This window comes from Colletotrichum acutatum (genome assembly GCF_030867785.1).
Source record: "Colletotrichum acutatum strain CBS 112980 chromosome Unknown BDZ83scaffold_55, whole genome shotgun sequence".
Classification (NCBI taxonomy): Eukaryota; Fungi; Ascomycota; class Sordariomycetes; order Glomerellales; family Glomerellaceae; genus Colletotrichum; species Colletotrichum acutatum.
In genome coordinates this window covers 172,910-186,828 of record NW_026849049.1, presented here as the reverse complement: position 1 = coordinate 186,828, position 13,919 = coordinate 172,910, and the positions used below count along the sequence as shown (strand labels likewise).

Genomic DNA, 13,919 nt, shown 5'->3' with positions numbered 1-13,919 from the left:
GAGAAGATTTCTAGAGTATGAGAATATACGGGATTTGCGATGATGCTGTATGCGATATTATCAATAGAACGGCTGATTAAATTTTACTCAAAGTCGTGAATTTGAGATGTGATATGAAAACATCTTGGCGGCCAGAGTTGGGCAGACTTTATTGTTAAGCAACAACTTCCCCTCACCTTGAGACTGATTCGAATAAGTCAACTTTTCACCACACTACATTCTTTTTTTTTTTTTTTTTCAATTTACCTAGCTAGTTCATACTACAGAATTATCAAAGACAATGACTGCAAAAGCGCTGCCAAAGGTCGAGCGGACGACCATCGCGGGGTCAATCGAGATACCCCGCATCCTAAACGGCCTCTGGCAGCTCGCCGGCGGGCACGACCAGGATATTAACGTCGCGGAAGCAGCAGACGCGATGAAGCCATTGTACGAGATTCTTGCTCGAGTATCAGAAATATTCGTAGAGAAGCTTACTGACATCATCTGGCAGAATCCAAGTTGGACTGGATGGCTTCGACATGGCAGACCACTACGGTCCCGCAGAGCTCGTCATCGGCCACCACAATCACACCTCACCCTCTCACGCCTCCATCACAGCCTTTACTAAATGGTGTCCTGCCGAGACCGGCGATAAATCCTTCAGGACAGCAGAGGCAGCCGTGGACCTCGCCCTCAAAAGAATGGGCCAGAAACAGATCGCGCTGATGCAGTACCACGTTTGGGATTACACCGACGACACGTACCTCTACAACCTATCTCATCTGCGCACCCTCCAACAAGCCGGCAAGATTGCACACATAGGACTCACCAACGTCGACGCGGCGCACTTGGAGCTGCTTCTTCACTCTGGTTACAAAATCGCCACGAACCAGGTCTCGTGCTCCGTTATTGATCGCCGGCTGACGAGGGGCCGGATGGCGGGGGTGTGTGACCGGCACGAGGTCGGCGTGTTGACGTATGGGACTTTACTTGGAGGATTTCTGAGTGAGAAGTGGGTTGGGAAACCGGAGCCTGCGGATGATGGGGAGGGAATGAACTGGTGTCTGAGGAAGTACATTCGCTTCATACGCGCCGCGGGTGGCTGGGACGCCTTTCAGCAAGTTTTGAGTGCCGTCGCCGATGTTGCGAAGAGGCACAGCGTCTCTGTTGCGGCGGTGGCGGTGAGGTGGGTACTTGATATACCTGTCGTCAAAGCCGTCATCGTCGGGGCGCGGTTGACTTCCGAGAGTGGGAAGTACGCTGAGGCGAACCTCGCGGCGTTTGGGTTCTCGCTGGATGAAGAAGACAGGAGAAAGATTGAGGCTGCGCAGGAAGGGTTGGAGGATATACCGGGGGATTGCGGTGACGAGTACAGGAGGCCGCCGTTCTTGACGGCTTCGGGTGACTTGAGCCATCACCACCTTGGGGGGAAGGGCGAGCTGGACAAGGTGGAGAAGGCGATTGCTAGAGGGGAGAGAGTTGAGTTCCGGTCAGGTGGAAAATGGGAGCCTGTTGCTGGGTACTCGCGCGCCGTGAGGTTTGAGAATGTCATACGGGTGTCTGGGACGACGACGAACCCGCCACCTGAGCTCCGGTCTGGACTTGCTGTGGTGGTTGGAGGGACATCTGCCCGGTCTCAGGCGGTTGCTTCACTGGATATCATTGAGAGAAGTCTTCAGAGGCTGGGGGGATGCATGGCGGATGTGGTCCGGACGAGGGTTATGCTCCGGCGGGAAGAGGATGTCTTAGGGGTATCAGAGGCCCACGGATGGGCTTTTAAGTGTCATGGGATTCGGCCGGCTAATACTACGATCACGGCTGGGCTGATTGGGGATGAGGTGCTTGTTGAAATCGAGGTTGAGGCAGAAGTGGGCAGTGGCAAGTCTGTCTTGGTGATTGGAGAGGATCGTGGAGCAGTTTGAGAGAAGGCCTACAAGATCTTGCCATATGCATAGCTTCTGCCTCTGGATGTTGATCATATCACCACACCTTACCTACCGGGGATTACTGGCTGGAGTAATCCTTCTGTCAAAGATAACTGAGGCAGGCATAAGAGAAGGCAAAAAATGGAAAAATGAAAGGGACGAGACTCGAACTCGCGCGGGTTGCCCCACCAGGAAACAGATGTTAAGCTGACCTTAACCTGGCGCCATAACCAACTCGGCCACCCTTCCGTATGATGATCAGGTGATCTTGCATGCTGGGGAATGGCGAGCCAGGATTCAAGAATCGTTCCTGCGTCTGGAGTGGTCCCCATTTGTGCGCAGGACCTTGAGTGCCCGCGTAAAGAGAAAAATCCGCCAGCTGGCCGTGGCGGGGCAAAAGCCGAAAAAAAGAAAATTTCGACGGGGCTGAGTGGGTCTTTACCCGGACCGAAGCGAGGAGCCAATGAGACCAATGCCCTAAGTACGTACATCGAGGAGGGCGGGTCGGAGGATCGGAGGCTGCAGGGACCGACGATGACGTTTGTTCCCTGTCACCTTCGCTTTCTCTCTTTTTCCACGTCCTTCACAGTCACTGACAGTTCACTTTGTTCAATTAGATGGACCACCAATCAATTCGATAATCGAAAGGACCACCGGTTCGAAAAAGTAATGGATGCAGACGAAAGTCTCCAAGCCAAGTCTTCAAAAAAGAGTCTGGGCTGCTTCGGTCGTCCATCACGCACCTCGACCACCAGGGAGCCTCCCTGTTCCCCGCCTTGATGGAGTCTTGAGGTGGTCGCATCTTTTTTTGGGAATGGGAACCCCAAACTGATCACGATTGAGATAACGATAAGACGTTGGCGACTGTTGAACGACGAGACATTTGAATCCATCGAGTCTATGCGCCCCTAAGAGTCGAAGAGTAATACCTGACCGAGATTAATAAGAACCCAACGTTCATGCGCCGCCCCAAAAGGAACCACACGCGCCACAACACGTCAATCGCGAATAGCAACTAGACCACCGCCAAGAAATATTCTTCATTAGACGGATACATAGACTCTGCGGGAAAAGAAACCGGAACCGCCGTTGCTCACGTCCCACTCGTTCCTACGTGCCTTGATCATCTCGGTCTCGGGATGGCCGCAAGTGGGAAGAAGCTTCGTCCACAGAGTACACACTACACAGTACACGCAGAGCAGCAGCGCGATGAACCAACGCCAGAGCTTTTTCCAGCTTCGCCTCATTTCTGTCTGCTAAGCCGTTTTGGCTGACCGAGGCAAGAAATTTCTGGCGCACAAAGCTCCAGCTCACACGACTCAATACACCTGTGGTATCTATGTACCTTAACTAAAGTACGACTAGATGGATGACGTTTCCCCCTCGGGCAAATGGCCACAAGACCATCTCGATTCCAAGTGCGTGATTGGCTCCAGAAAGATGAAAACAGCGTTTCCGAGTCTTTGCCAATTGCCTCTCTCTCCACTAACCTCTTCCTAGAGGTTCAAGGGAAGGGGGGTGTTCGTGCCGTCTCTCACGTTCAAAAGGAGGTCTGTCCGCTGTCTGACTTGTTGGCTCACACTTACCATGGAAGTTGAAATGACTTTTCCAACTTTTCTGCAAGGAACATTACGGCATTGAAATCAACAAGAGACAAGTTTTGGAGTACCAGCTTACCAAGTACCTTGTTGACTTTGGAGTGAGGCTGGCTGCCAACAGGGAACACTGCTCCGAGCTAACTGTCATCGGGTTTCGAAATCCCATCGGGACACCGCGCTTCTGTCGACTAATTCGCCCTGCTCCCGCTCTCCCACCTTGCTTGACTTTTGATCCTTCAGCTGTCACGGCCACAACTTTCAACTTTTTTCTTCGTCGCCTCGTTACAGATACATCCTCTAGAGCTTGCTTAGCTGCAAAAACTCAGTACAGCATAGAAACTAGACAAGCTCCCGCCGGATATTGCCGAAGCTTCATCTGTTTCCGACGAAGTACGGCTACAGCAATCCCATCTCGATCGATCCATAAAGAAGACGCCGGTTCCCACCCCTATTATAATACCCCTGCTATTGGCCTGCTATTCGTACACGTTGTCAACGGTCTAGACGGATACATCTGAGCGCCTCAGCTGACGACGGCTTGCATTGATCACCGCATTGAAAGACGGGACCAACTTGCATCGACGGAAACATTGGTTTAAAACACCATCGCGACACACGCATATCTGACCGCAAAAAGCTTGTAAGAGCTTGCAAGAGGGCACACAGCAACACAGGAACACAGGACCAGCAACAACTTTTTCGGACTCAACGTGAAACTCTCTTCTCTTTCAATCCTTGAACGAACCACTCACCCCGCCGGCGCAATCCCATACATACGATACCTTGGCTCTTTACCTAATTACGAATACCCCCGGACTCGATCCCGTGTTTTTTTTTTCTCCTTCCCTGCGTCCTAATTCCTCCCAACGTCGGCTTACGCTTCGATTTATCCCTTGTGTTCGCCCACACCCCAGACCGACAGCTTAACGCGCAGAGTGCAACACAACGCACCGCAACACAACACAGCGCAAAGCAATCACCATAGCGACAGTCGCAACTCGAAAAGTAATAACCAGAAACACAGAAAGACGACACCACAGCAGCCATGTCGCCTGCCGCGCAAGCGCCCCCGACGGCAGCCGAAAAGGTCGCGTCCTTCTTCTCCCGCATGAGCCCCGTGCCGTCCTTCCCCGACTATACCGGCCCGCACAAGGTCGGCACCGTCGACATTGAGATCCCCGTCTCCGAGTTGGAGTCGCCCAGTCCGACCCCCTACAGCGCAACAGACATCCACACCGTCCAGTGCCGCGTCTTCTACCCCGCGGTCCCCGAGTCCGACGGCAAGCGCATCAACTGGCTTCCCTCGCCCCAACGGCAACATGTCTCTGCTTACACCCAGTTCATTGGCATCCGGCCCATGCTCGCCGACATTGTCTCGTATGTGCCCCTCTTCCTCGAACGCTCCTCTGGTAGCTGCGCAAAAGATGCCATACTAATGTGAATCTACAGATTCCTCCCGCGACACCTCCACTACACCACCATCCCCGTCCACAAGAACGCCGAGATCCTCGATCCAGACACCCCGAACCGACGATGGCCAACATTGATCTTCTCCCACGGCCTGGGCGGCAACCGAAACACATATTCCCATCTGGCAGGCTCCCTCGCCTCCCACGGCATCGTCGTCATCTGCCCCGAACACCGCGACGGCAGCGCTGTGGCGTCCTTTGTCCGCATCCCCGGCAAACAAGACCAGTACTTCATGCGCGACACCCGCCGCGTGATTCCCTACGTCCGCATAGACCACGACGCCCGTCCTGAAATTTACGAAGCCCGCGAAGACCAGCTACGCATCCGCCTCTGGGAGCTCGGCATGATCCATATGGTCACCCTCAACATGGACCTCGGCCTCGCAATGTCCAACCTCAACAAGTCCACGCCCAGCTTGACCCAGTTCAAAAACAAGCTCCACGTTCATGAGCCGGGCTGCATCATCTTCGGAGGCCACAGCTTCGGCTCCGCCTCCATCGTCCAGCTCCTCAAGACGACCTACTACGCCGAATCGTCCGCCCTCGCACACGTCCAGAAACCCTTGTTCACACCGCGTCCAGACTCGGCGCTGTGCAGACAAATCACACCAAAGAATGTCACAATGCTGCTCGACATGTGGTGCTTCCCGCTCCTCGCCCCGGGCTCCGCAGACCTCTTCAATCTGCCCCTCCCAGCCTACGCAAACACGTCCACCGCGCCGGGTGGCAACGCCATCCTCGCCGTCGAGTCCGATGCATTCTACAAATGGACAGACCACCTCCACGTCACCGCCCGCGTCCTCTCCCCGGAACCCTCGGCGTCGGTGATCACGCCACAAGTCTTCCGCCGCAGCGGCGTCAGCCTCCCCGAGCCAAACTTCTTCTACGTCCGCTCGTCGGCGCATCTATCACAATCCGATTTTGGTATCCTCTTCCCCTGGCTCACCAAAAAGATTTTCAACTCGGAGGAGCCGGAGCGCGCCCTTCGCCTGAACCTGCGCGCGCAGCTGCAGCTCATGCGCGCCAACGGCGTCCCCGTGGCGCGGACGTGGATAGGTGACCTCGTCGACGGCACGGGTTCCGGGAAGCTGGGTATCTCTACCGATGAGGACGGTGATAACGGGCCTGACGATGGCGTTATGGATGATAAAGTCATCTTTGAGCGGTGCGAGGGGAAAGTGCAGTACTGGAATTGGATCGACGTTATTGGCATGGGGCAGCCTGACGAAGAAGAAGAGGAGGCGCCACCGCCGGCGGACGGTTCGACGACAGCTACTGCGACGGCGACGACGAGTGGTGGCGGTAGCGGGTCGGGTGTGAATGCGCAGGTTGCGGGGGTGGAGCAGACGGATCGCGATATGGAGGATGAGTTGGAGCCGCTTCAGGCTGTTGCGAGCGCGGCGCAGATTGCGGCTAGGTCATGACTTCGTTGGCGCTTGTGAGCGATGACTAGGGAGCAGGAGAACTCGGTATGGGGTTGGGTTATATAAATCAGACGGGGTGCAATGGTTAAATGCATCACGAGAGTATTATTGTTGTATGTATTTCTAGGCAATTAGCGTAATTAGCATTCAGTGCGTCTTGAAGAGCACCCGCAGATACCACGATTAGAATAGTATATAAATCTTTCCATTTGAAGATGTAAATTCAGGAAAGTGGAATCGCACGTCTGTCGCGAAGCACATGGAATGGCATGGGGAAATCTGTAAGTCTACTACAGTAAGGATAGACGCCCAACGCGTTAGCTCGTCTTCACATGCCTCCAGATCCCATCTACTAACAAGCTTAGATCGTTTCTCCGCAATTGGAAGATCCGATGAGGTTATGACGGGACCATCCGCGTAGGTGAGTAGGTGTGGTTTTGCTCACGCTGTGGCCCTCGGCTTGTAAGTCATACACGTCATCAAAGACGAAGGCGTCAAGGACCGCGCGACGCCATGGCTGGCATTGTATCACTCTGCAACGGCCAAGACAGCAGTTTAAAATGGACCTGTCTTCCTTCCAATACTGTGGTTCGGGGTATCTTTAACGATAGAAACAATTAGACTTCAGAATTAGACATAATGGCACCCGTAAGTCGCTCACTCTCAAACACATTCTTATCCAACTTGCACTTGATCTGCGCTTCAAGGTACAAACTAACACCACCTCAACCAGCAGCAAAAACAACCCGAACGCCTCAAACACGTCGCCGCAAAGGCGAACTCCTCCAACCCTTCGCAACTGGGCGACCCCGTCTCCCTCAAAGCCGAAGTCTCCAAGCTCTCGCCGACGGAAGGGGATCTCGGCGCGGCAGCGGACTCGAAATCCAAATCCTCTTCCACCGCCGGTACTCAGTCCGATGGCCCAGCAGGCGCCAAGAACTCGGACGGGTCCCCCGTGCAGGACTATGACAAGAGACGGTTAAAAGACGTCGCCAGGGAGGACCTTGAGAGCGGGAACCCATCGCAGTTGGGGGATCCTGTTAGTCTCAAGGCCGAGGTTACGAAGAAGGATCCGGCGCCAGGGAGGGCCGATGGGCAGAGGGTTGAAAAGTCGAAGCTTTGAGATGTGTTGTTAGTCGGGGCTTCATATATTCATAATCAATTGTCATTGTGAAGCACGCTTCCGCTCGTGTACAGCATTCTGAGTCTGTGGTGCATGACAAGATACAGCCGGAATGGGCTCCGGGGGTCGACACTGTGCCCCTCTTCGGTGTCCTTCACAGTAATCCAGAATCTGGATTGGCCGGTCTTTACAGAGTATATCCGTAAGGAGTACTGGGACTTTTGAGTTGTTGATGTTCTTTGATTGCGCCTCATGGTTCATGGGAGTTGATGTCTTGGCGACTGGGATGTCTTATGCGAACGCGGCACGGTAGAAGCGGTAAGGCGAGATCCAAACAGGAAGCTCGAGAGATATTCTTGGCCAAGCTCAATACCTAAATTCAGAATGGAATTGAGTTTGTAAAGTGACGATATCTCTGATTGCCGTGTTCACACGCTACACCTACCTCAGCATTGGTTCAGTGAACGAACGACGGCACCCGGAAACCTTTGAGGAGACTTTAGAGGCCACGTTAGTGTGCACATATGCTAGAGATTCAACATCTTTTTTCAACTCATTCGTCCCTGGGTTGACGAGCGTCACATCCCGAAGCTCAACTGCATCGCACGATGAGCAATACGAGAGCGGGTGCGGTCCTCATGCGCGTTGACTCGGGCGACGTTGCTCATTTCGGCAGTTCGCTGGAGATCCTTGCTGTCCTGGGGATCCCAACGTTGCCCTGGCGGTGGAGGTCTCGCGATTTAAGCTTGTCCGCCAAGCTTCCAAGGCCTCGTGTTCCTACGATGGGGACTTGTGAAGTGCTGAACATCGTCTCTTGGCTCCGTTGCCGTTATTTCCCTTTTTTTTCTGGGAACACCTTATGTATAAATAGACAAGGTAGGTAGCCAGCCATGACGGGTCTGGGGAGGTCTCCTTGAGGTGTGGCTCTTTTGCATGAAGTAGATCGCCCATCTCGACCGAACTTCTGATACGATGATGTCGCGTGCCGCCGCAGCGCTGCTGCTTTCGTTTGGAGTATCGTCGGTTCTCGGATCGCTCCGGTGCTTCAATGACGACTTGGTCGCCGTCGAGACGCCGACCATTGCGCTCCCGGCCTACGTCAAGCGTCAAGAGTCCAAGCCGGTCGACGTGTACTTTCACGTCACCAGCACCGTGGCCAACAAGGACAGAATCACCGACGCAGTCATCGATGCCCAGGTACTACTTGGCGATGCCTCTCGCCGGATGCAAATACTGACAGAGAATCCCCAATAGTTCGAGGTCTTGCACTCAACCTACCTCAAGCACGGCTTCGAGTTGAACCTCGTCAATGTCTCGCGCATCGTAGACGACGTCCTCGGCAAGGGCTTCTACGAGGAATCCGGCATCGGCATCCCCGACTTCGAAGGCTACGTAGCCTGGCGCACCGCCACGCGCCGTGGAGGCTACGACGCGCTCAACGTCTACTTCTTCTCGGACCTGGGCGCCAGCCTCGGCGGGCAGTGCGCGCTCGCGGGCGTCGTACAGGAGGGCAGCCAGCAGTTTTATACCGATGGGTGCTGGGTCAATGGCGATTCTATGCCCGGTATGACGCCTCGCAGCGGCAACGATACGACCCCGCGGAAGGGCCATGTCGCTGTCCATGAAGTCGGGCACTGGTTTGGGTTGCTTCACACGTTTCATGGTCGATTCTGTGAGGGTATCAATGATCAAGTCGCGGATACGCCTGCGCAAGCTGGCGGGAGCTCTGGGTGTCCTGTTGGGAGGGACTCTTGCCCTGATTCGCCTGGCTTGGATCCTATTCACAACTTTATGGATTACTCGGATGACACTTGGTAAGTGAATATGCAGGCTACGCCTTGAAGCTTTACACTTGGAGATGAAGTTACTGACTGATGATCTAGCACGACTGAGTTCACTCCTGGGCAGGAAGAGCGCATGCATCAGCAGTTCGATGTGTATAGAAGATGGCAGGGTTAGAACTTGGTGGTATGATGGCGAAATGCTGCTGTTTCCTGTCATTGTTCGGGTTTCTCCATCACTAGCTTAATGATCCTACCCTAGAATAATGAAGTCATGAGTATCGGTGCGTTAATCAAGCGACTAAGTTCGGTGCCCGGATTGTACAACTCTACCTGTCTCTCAAACCGGCAACGCCGTCTTCCGAGCCATCATTAGCTGGTCTCGGTGTAACTTGGATTCTATGTTGCCGCGGGCAGACGTAAGAACGTTATGGGAATGTCTTCATCGAACTTCGGTAAGAAAATGCTTTGCCAAGGATCTCCTCCGCGAATCTAGCTAGGCAGAGAAAGGCGGATGGAATGGGGGCTTATTCGGGCCTGACAGCATCGTCGGCCTCGCCGGGTCGGCGTGACCTCCATTTTGATGCACAGTTACGGCAGCTTTCGTGTAAAGAGAATCCTTCGAAATTTTTGAGGCTGGCAAGTGTAATAAGTAGGACGAAGCTCATGCGCAGTGCTTGTAGACTTGCAGGTTTATAAGTACTAAAGATACGCTCGCAACCTCTTGTTCAGCCCTGATGCGACACAACGATAGCAACACCCAGGGGACGAGGGATACCTCTGGGTTGCGACCTGGGGGAGCTCTCGTAACTTCAGCAGGTCAGAATGCCGGCTTGCGGCGTCCGTCACACCGAAGACTCTTGGCCGTGTACACAAAGTAAGCACGCAGCGAGAGTCGGATGCGCCACTTCTAGCCTTATGTCGCCCTATGTGGCGCCTGCACCAGAGATCATTGGTTGTGTGGTTTGAGGCATCCGATTGCCTTTCCAAAGATCCTTTCGTTTCTGCCTTGAAATTTTGAAATACTTCACAACTGACATTTGAGTCATTCACCGTGCATGGGAGGTATTTCAACGCGGGCTGCATGCTTTTCGGCTCTTGCATTTCCCCGGACGACTCTCCCTCTTAGGGCGTTCAGGCAGAGTCGAAGGCATACTCCCCGTTTCCAGAGTCGCACGATGAAAGAGGTCCATGTTTCTGTGCAATATACTGAGCGTAAATCCTTCCTGGATATGGATTCTTGCTTCTTTTGCTCTCAGTGACAGGTTCACCAAGCCAAATTGCGTCTGTCAGTAATTTTCGCAACGTAAACATGGATCCGCTGTCTGTCACAGCTTCAATCATCACCCTGATCGAGGCATCGGGTATCGTGAGTGGATTCTGAAGTCCAAAATCAAAACGTAGGCTAATGAGGTGGGTTTCGAACATCGTAGCTCACGAAGTCCTTGCATGGCTTCATTCATGGTCTGAAGACGGTGGATGCCAGGGTCACTAGGCTCTGCGAGGAGCTGAAGAATCTGACGAACCTGCTGGAAGCAGTGGAAGGAGCCTTGAAAGATTGCCGATCCTACGACCTTGCAAAGGTTGAAGAAGACTTGTTGCAACAAAGCGACATCGCGCTTGCAGACTGCCAGGCTACTCTGAATGACTTGAAGATGCTCATCGAGAAGGTCAAGAAGGCGGCAGGCTCTCGAGCTCTTGGATGGAAGATTAAGGCCATGTTCGATCTCTCAATCCATGGCAATGAACTAGTGGCATTCCAAGAGAAGATTCACAAGTCAAACGGAGCTCTGCAGACGATATTTCACACCATCACTGTGTCAGTATTACTGATTATCTGTTGATTTATGTCCCCGAAACTCATCAAGAGTCGCCTTGTGTTGAAGCTGGTCAACTAATGCGTCAAGTCATAGGTCGCTTTCTCTCAAGAGTAAAATGTCCCACACTTTGATCATGGACGAATTATTCAGATTGAGACAGTCTATCGACCGAGCTCATGAAATATCGGCAAAGCCATCCGAAGTGTTTACGCACAGCTTTAGTCGCCTATCCGATGCAAGACTCTCTAGAAATCTGAAAGCTCTCGCGAAGGCGGCGGATGGCTTTTACTCTACTGCGAGCTCGTCTGCCGGCACGTCCCGAGGAGATCGCAGCGAGAGAACCTGGAAACCCTCATCGTCCGCCGGCTTCAGTGGGCCGGGGCATCTTTCGTCGTTCAGGCGGGAAAGAATAGAGCGGTTCATCATCGAAGGTCAAACTCGAAACGGATCCATGACTCCGCAACTGCTTCCGCAAGTGAATACTTCTTTCCACAGCCAGTCACCTCCAGAAACTTGTTTCTCGGCAGTCAAAAGTAATCCTCCAGCTCCGGGTGACGACGATGATCTAAAAAGTCTGGAAGTTGTTGCTGGTGGAGACGACAAAGCAGAAGAAGAAGATGATGATGCTGATGACGAAGCTGCGTTCAGTAGGGAATATATTCTCTGCATTCGCCAGATTGCGATTGAGAGCATCAAGGCTCGCGACTTCACCAAAGCTGGCGACCTGTTGGAAAAGGCTCTCGCACGATGCGAGAAAGCTACCGCAGACAACGGAGAGTACTGCCAGAGCAGTTACATCTCGATGCGCAGCCTCAAGGTTCAGCTTGCCATTTGTTACTTTTTCCAAGGCAACTGGAAGTTGGCTGAACCTGTCGTAACGGGCTTGGCTTCTTCCAAGTCCAGCAGAGACAGTGTGGTGTGTAACTTATTGCATGCTCTTGCACTTGCGTACTTGTCTGAGTACTCCTTTGACATAGCTCTCGATACATGCAAGCAAGCACTCAGGGGACATGCACGATTATCCAAGCTACGCAAGACGGACGTCATCATGCAAGATTTGAACAACAGTTTGGGGCTATTGGCTACGACGTATGATATGACTAGCGACTACCTCAGCGCAGAAGTCTTTCGACGCAGGCTCTCGCCGGGATTCAAATACCAGCATCCGGCCAATGTTGCGGAATTCCTTCAAAATCACTCAGACTTTCTCACTGCGGCTCTGGGTCCGTATACCCTCGACCCGGCTTGTGTGGTTTTACCAGACTCCCCGATAGGACAGCCCAGTGAGCAGGATGCCACCACAAGCTCACCATCTGAACAGGAGGTGTCACAAGTCCGATGGGATGGCTGGGGGACCATCAACCATCTACCCTCGAATCTACGACTTAACATGGCGAACCACCGGCGCCTCGAAGTTGATACGAGCAAGATAGTAGTCGCACGTTCGAGATCGTGCACCATCGAAGGCCACACAGTCGAAGAGAGCTCGCCGACGGAAACGATCCTGACGAGTCCTGCAACAACAGCATCTTCACCTAATACCTCACCTGAGAGTTCTCCTGTACGTGGTAGAATCGCTCGTTCATTCAGTGCCATGGGGTTGAACAGGTCAATAGCTAGGGCAGAACCTGGGTTTGGCACCGTTTCCGAGCTCTCCCTGCCTTGTGATTCTCGCCGACAAAGCACCCGAGATACCAGACAGCCTCTACGTTCGAACCAAGAGACGTGGAGTGTGATCGAAACGGATCATCCTACAACACTTCCAGTGGCAAGACATATAGAAAGGTGGAAATGGATAAGAGGGTGGCGGATACCTCAATCCGACGGTGTACTCGATGAGAGAACCCGGCCTGCCAAGCTCCAGAGACGATCTGCTACTCGAGTTCCGGGGCGAAGTCTAACTGTAGGCGAGTGGTTTACTCCCGCAAAATGGTTTCGTACTGGTCAAACCGTTCTGAGGCAGGCAAGTTCCTATCATCGCGTTGTAGTAGCAGCGGAACCCCGGCGTATGCCTGCCGGACCAGGATTCCCAGAACTTAACGGCAATGCTGTATCGGAGCTGGGGATTACTAGTCCCACCCCGGAGCTTGGACACTATCTGCCGTCGCCTGTCTCAGCTACACCTCAAAGAGTACACTTTTATGTACCACAGGCTCAGGACAGATTAGATATAACGGCACATATGGAAGTTTGTGAGTTGCCATCGGACATTTCCATGTCAGGTGCACTTACGAGCCTCGAGGCCAACACCAGGCAGACGAGGTCGCAAATGAGCTTGGACCAGTTCAATACATGATGTATCTGCAAAGGATGATGAGGTCTCCTTTCCGGGTTAAGAGCTAAAAACTCCTCCAAACGATGCGGCGCATCGAACCAGGGGAGTTTGAAGTTACATATCTGTCTACAGTCATATACTCGAAGATTCTTGGATAAAAGCTCCATAATGTGTATTAAACCTATATATAATGGCTTCAAATGCGAGCTGATAGAGGCGTAATGCATTCCTAGCGGTGCCGCATCGTGATATTGAAAGACCATCATGGCCCGGAGAACGCCGGGCCCCACCATGCCGTTGCAGCCCGGCGCGCTGTCTCCACTTTCATCGGAGGTGGCCCCACATAGCGGTGGGATGACGTCGCAACCCGCAATCTCGATCTGGGCCAGTCTTCTCCATTATCTTTATTTCTTTTCGCCCGCTTGGATACCACGTCCCATCCCACCATCTCCCTCCCGCTGGAGTCTCTCCCCACGTGCTCCATCGCGAAACCAACCAGCTTGAAAGGTGTGAGGAGATGAC

The 13,919-nt window shown here is 53.2% G+C and overlaps 5 protein-coding genes and 1 non-coding gene across 6 annotated transcripts; 5 read left to right on the top strand and 1 right to left on the bottom strand.

Annotated features, from left to right (window-relative positions):
- Positions 1-280: 280 nt before the first annotated feature.
- On the top strand, positions 281-2,043 carry BDZ83DRAFT_700815 (NADP-dependent oxidoreductase domain-containing protein; the record flags this gene model as incomplete). Its single annotated transcript, XM_060511435.1, has 2 exons — positions 281-429; positions 494-2,043. 2 exons carry the CDS (start codon positions 281-283, stop codon positions 1,902-1,904), a joined length of 1,560 nt encoding a protein of 519 aa, XP_060364258.1. The 3' UTR covers positions 1,905-2,043.
- A 14-nt stretch (positions 2,044-2,057) lies between these two features.
- BDZ83DRAFT_t159 lies at positions 2,058-2,156 on the bottom strand. The gene has a single exon. It is a non-coding gene; the product is annotated as a tRNA-Leu (tRNA).
- A 2,394-nt stretch (positions 2,157-4,550) lies between these two features.
- BDZ83DRAFT_720136 (platelet-activating factor acetylhydrolase) lies at positions 4,551-6,398 on the top strand (the record flags this gene model as incomplete). Its single annotated transcript, XM_060512248.1, has 2 exons — positions 4,551-4,882; positions 4,955-6,398. The coding sequence occupies 2 exons, from the start codon at positions 4,551-4,553 to the stop codon at positions 6,396-6,398; spliced, it is 1,776 nt and encodes a 591-aa protein (XP_060364257.1).
- Positions 6,399-6,618: 220 nt separating this feature from the next.
- On the top strand, positions 6,619-7,542 carry BDZ83DRAFT_360417 (uncharacterized protein). The gene is made up of 3 exons (XM_060502575.1): positions 6,619-6,819; positions 7,020-7,046; positions 7,132-7,542. Exons 2-3 carry the CDS (start codon positions 7,038-7,040, stop codon positions 7,519-7,521), a joined length of 399 nt encoding a protein of 132 aa, XP_060364256.1. The 5' UTR covers positions 6,619-6,819; positions 7,020-7,037; the 3' UTR covers positions 7,522-7,542.
- Positions 7,543-8,493: 951 nt separating this feature from the next.
- On the top strand, positions 8,494-9,339 carry BDZ83DRAFT_579153 (metalloprotease MEP1; the record flags this gene model as incomplete). The annotated part of the gene is made up of 2 exons (XM_060505209.1): positions 8,494-8,718; positions 8,776-9,339. The coding sequence occupies 2 exons, from the start codon at positions 8,494-8,496 to the stop codon at positions 9,337-9,339; spliced, it is 789 nt and encodes a 262-aa protein (XP_060364255.1).
- Positions 9,340-10,346: 1,007 nt separating this feature from the next.
- BDZ83DRAFT_623860 (uncharacterized protein) lies at positions 10,347-13,738 on the top strand. The gene is made up of 3 exons (XM_060508413.1): positions 10,347-10,671; positions 10,736-11,121; positions 11,216-13,738. The coding sequence occupies exons 1-3, from the start codon at positions 10,615-10,617 to the stop codon at positions 13,416-13,418; spliced, it is 2,646 nt and encodes an 881-aa protein (XP_060364254.1). The 5' UTR covers positions 10,347-10,614; the 3' UTR covers positions 13,419-13,738.
- The last annotated feature ends 181 nt before the right edge of the window (positions 13,739-13,919 follow it).

Excerpts from the sequence above, each read along its gene's own strand:
- BDZ83DRAFT_623860 (XM_060508413.1), top strand. The coding sequence starts at position 10,615 with ATGGATCCGCTGTCTGTCACAGCTTCAATCATCACCCTGATCGAGGCA. Across the intron at positions 10,672-10,735 it reads TGATCGAGGCATCGGGTATC|CTCACGAAGTCCTTGCATGG; the intron begins GTGAGTGGATTC and ends CGAACATCGTAG. Across the intron at positions 11,122-11,215 it reads ATATTTCACACCATCACTGT|GTCGCTTTCTCTCAAGAGTA; the intron begins GTCAGTATTACT and ends GTCAAGTCATAG.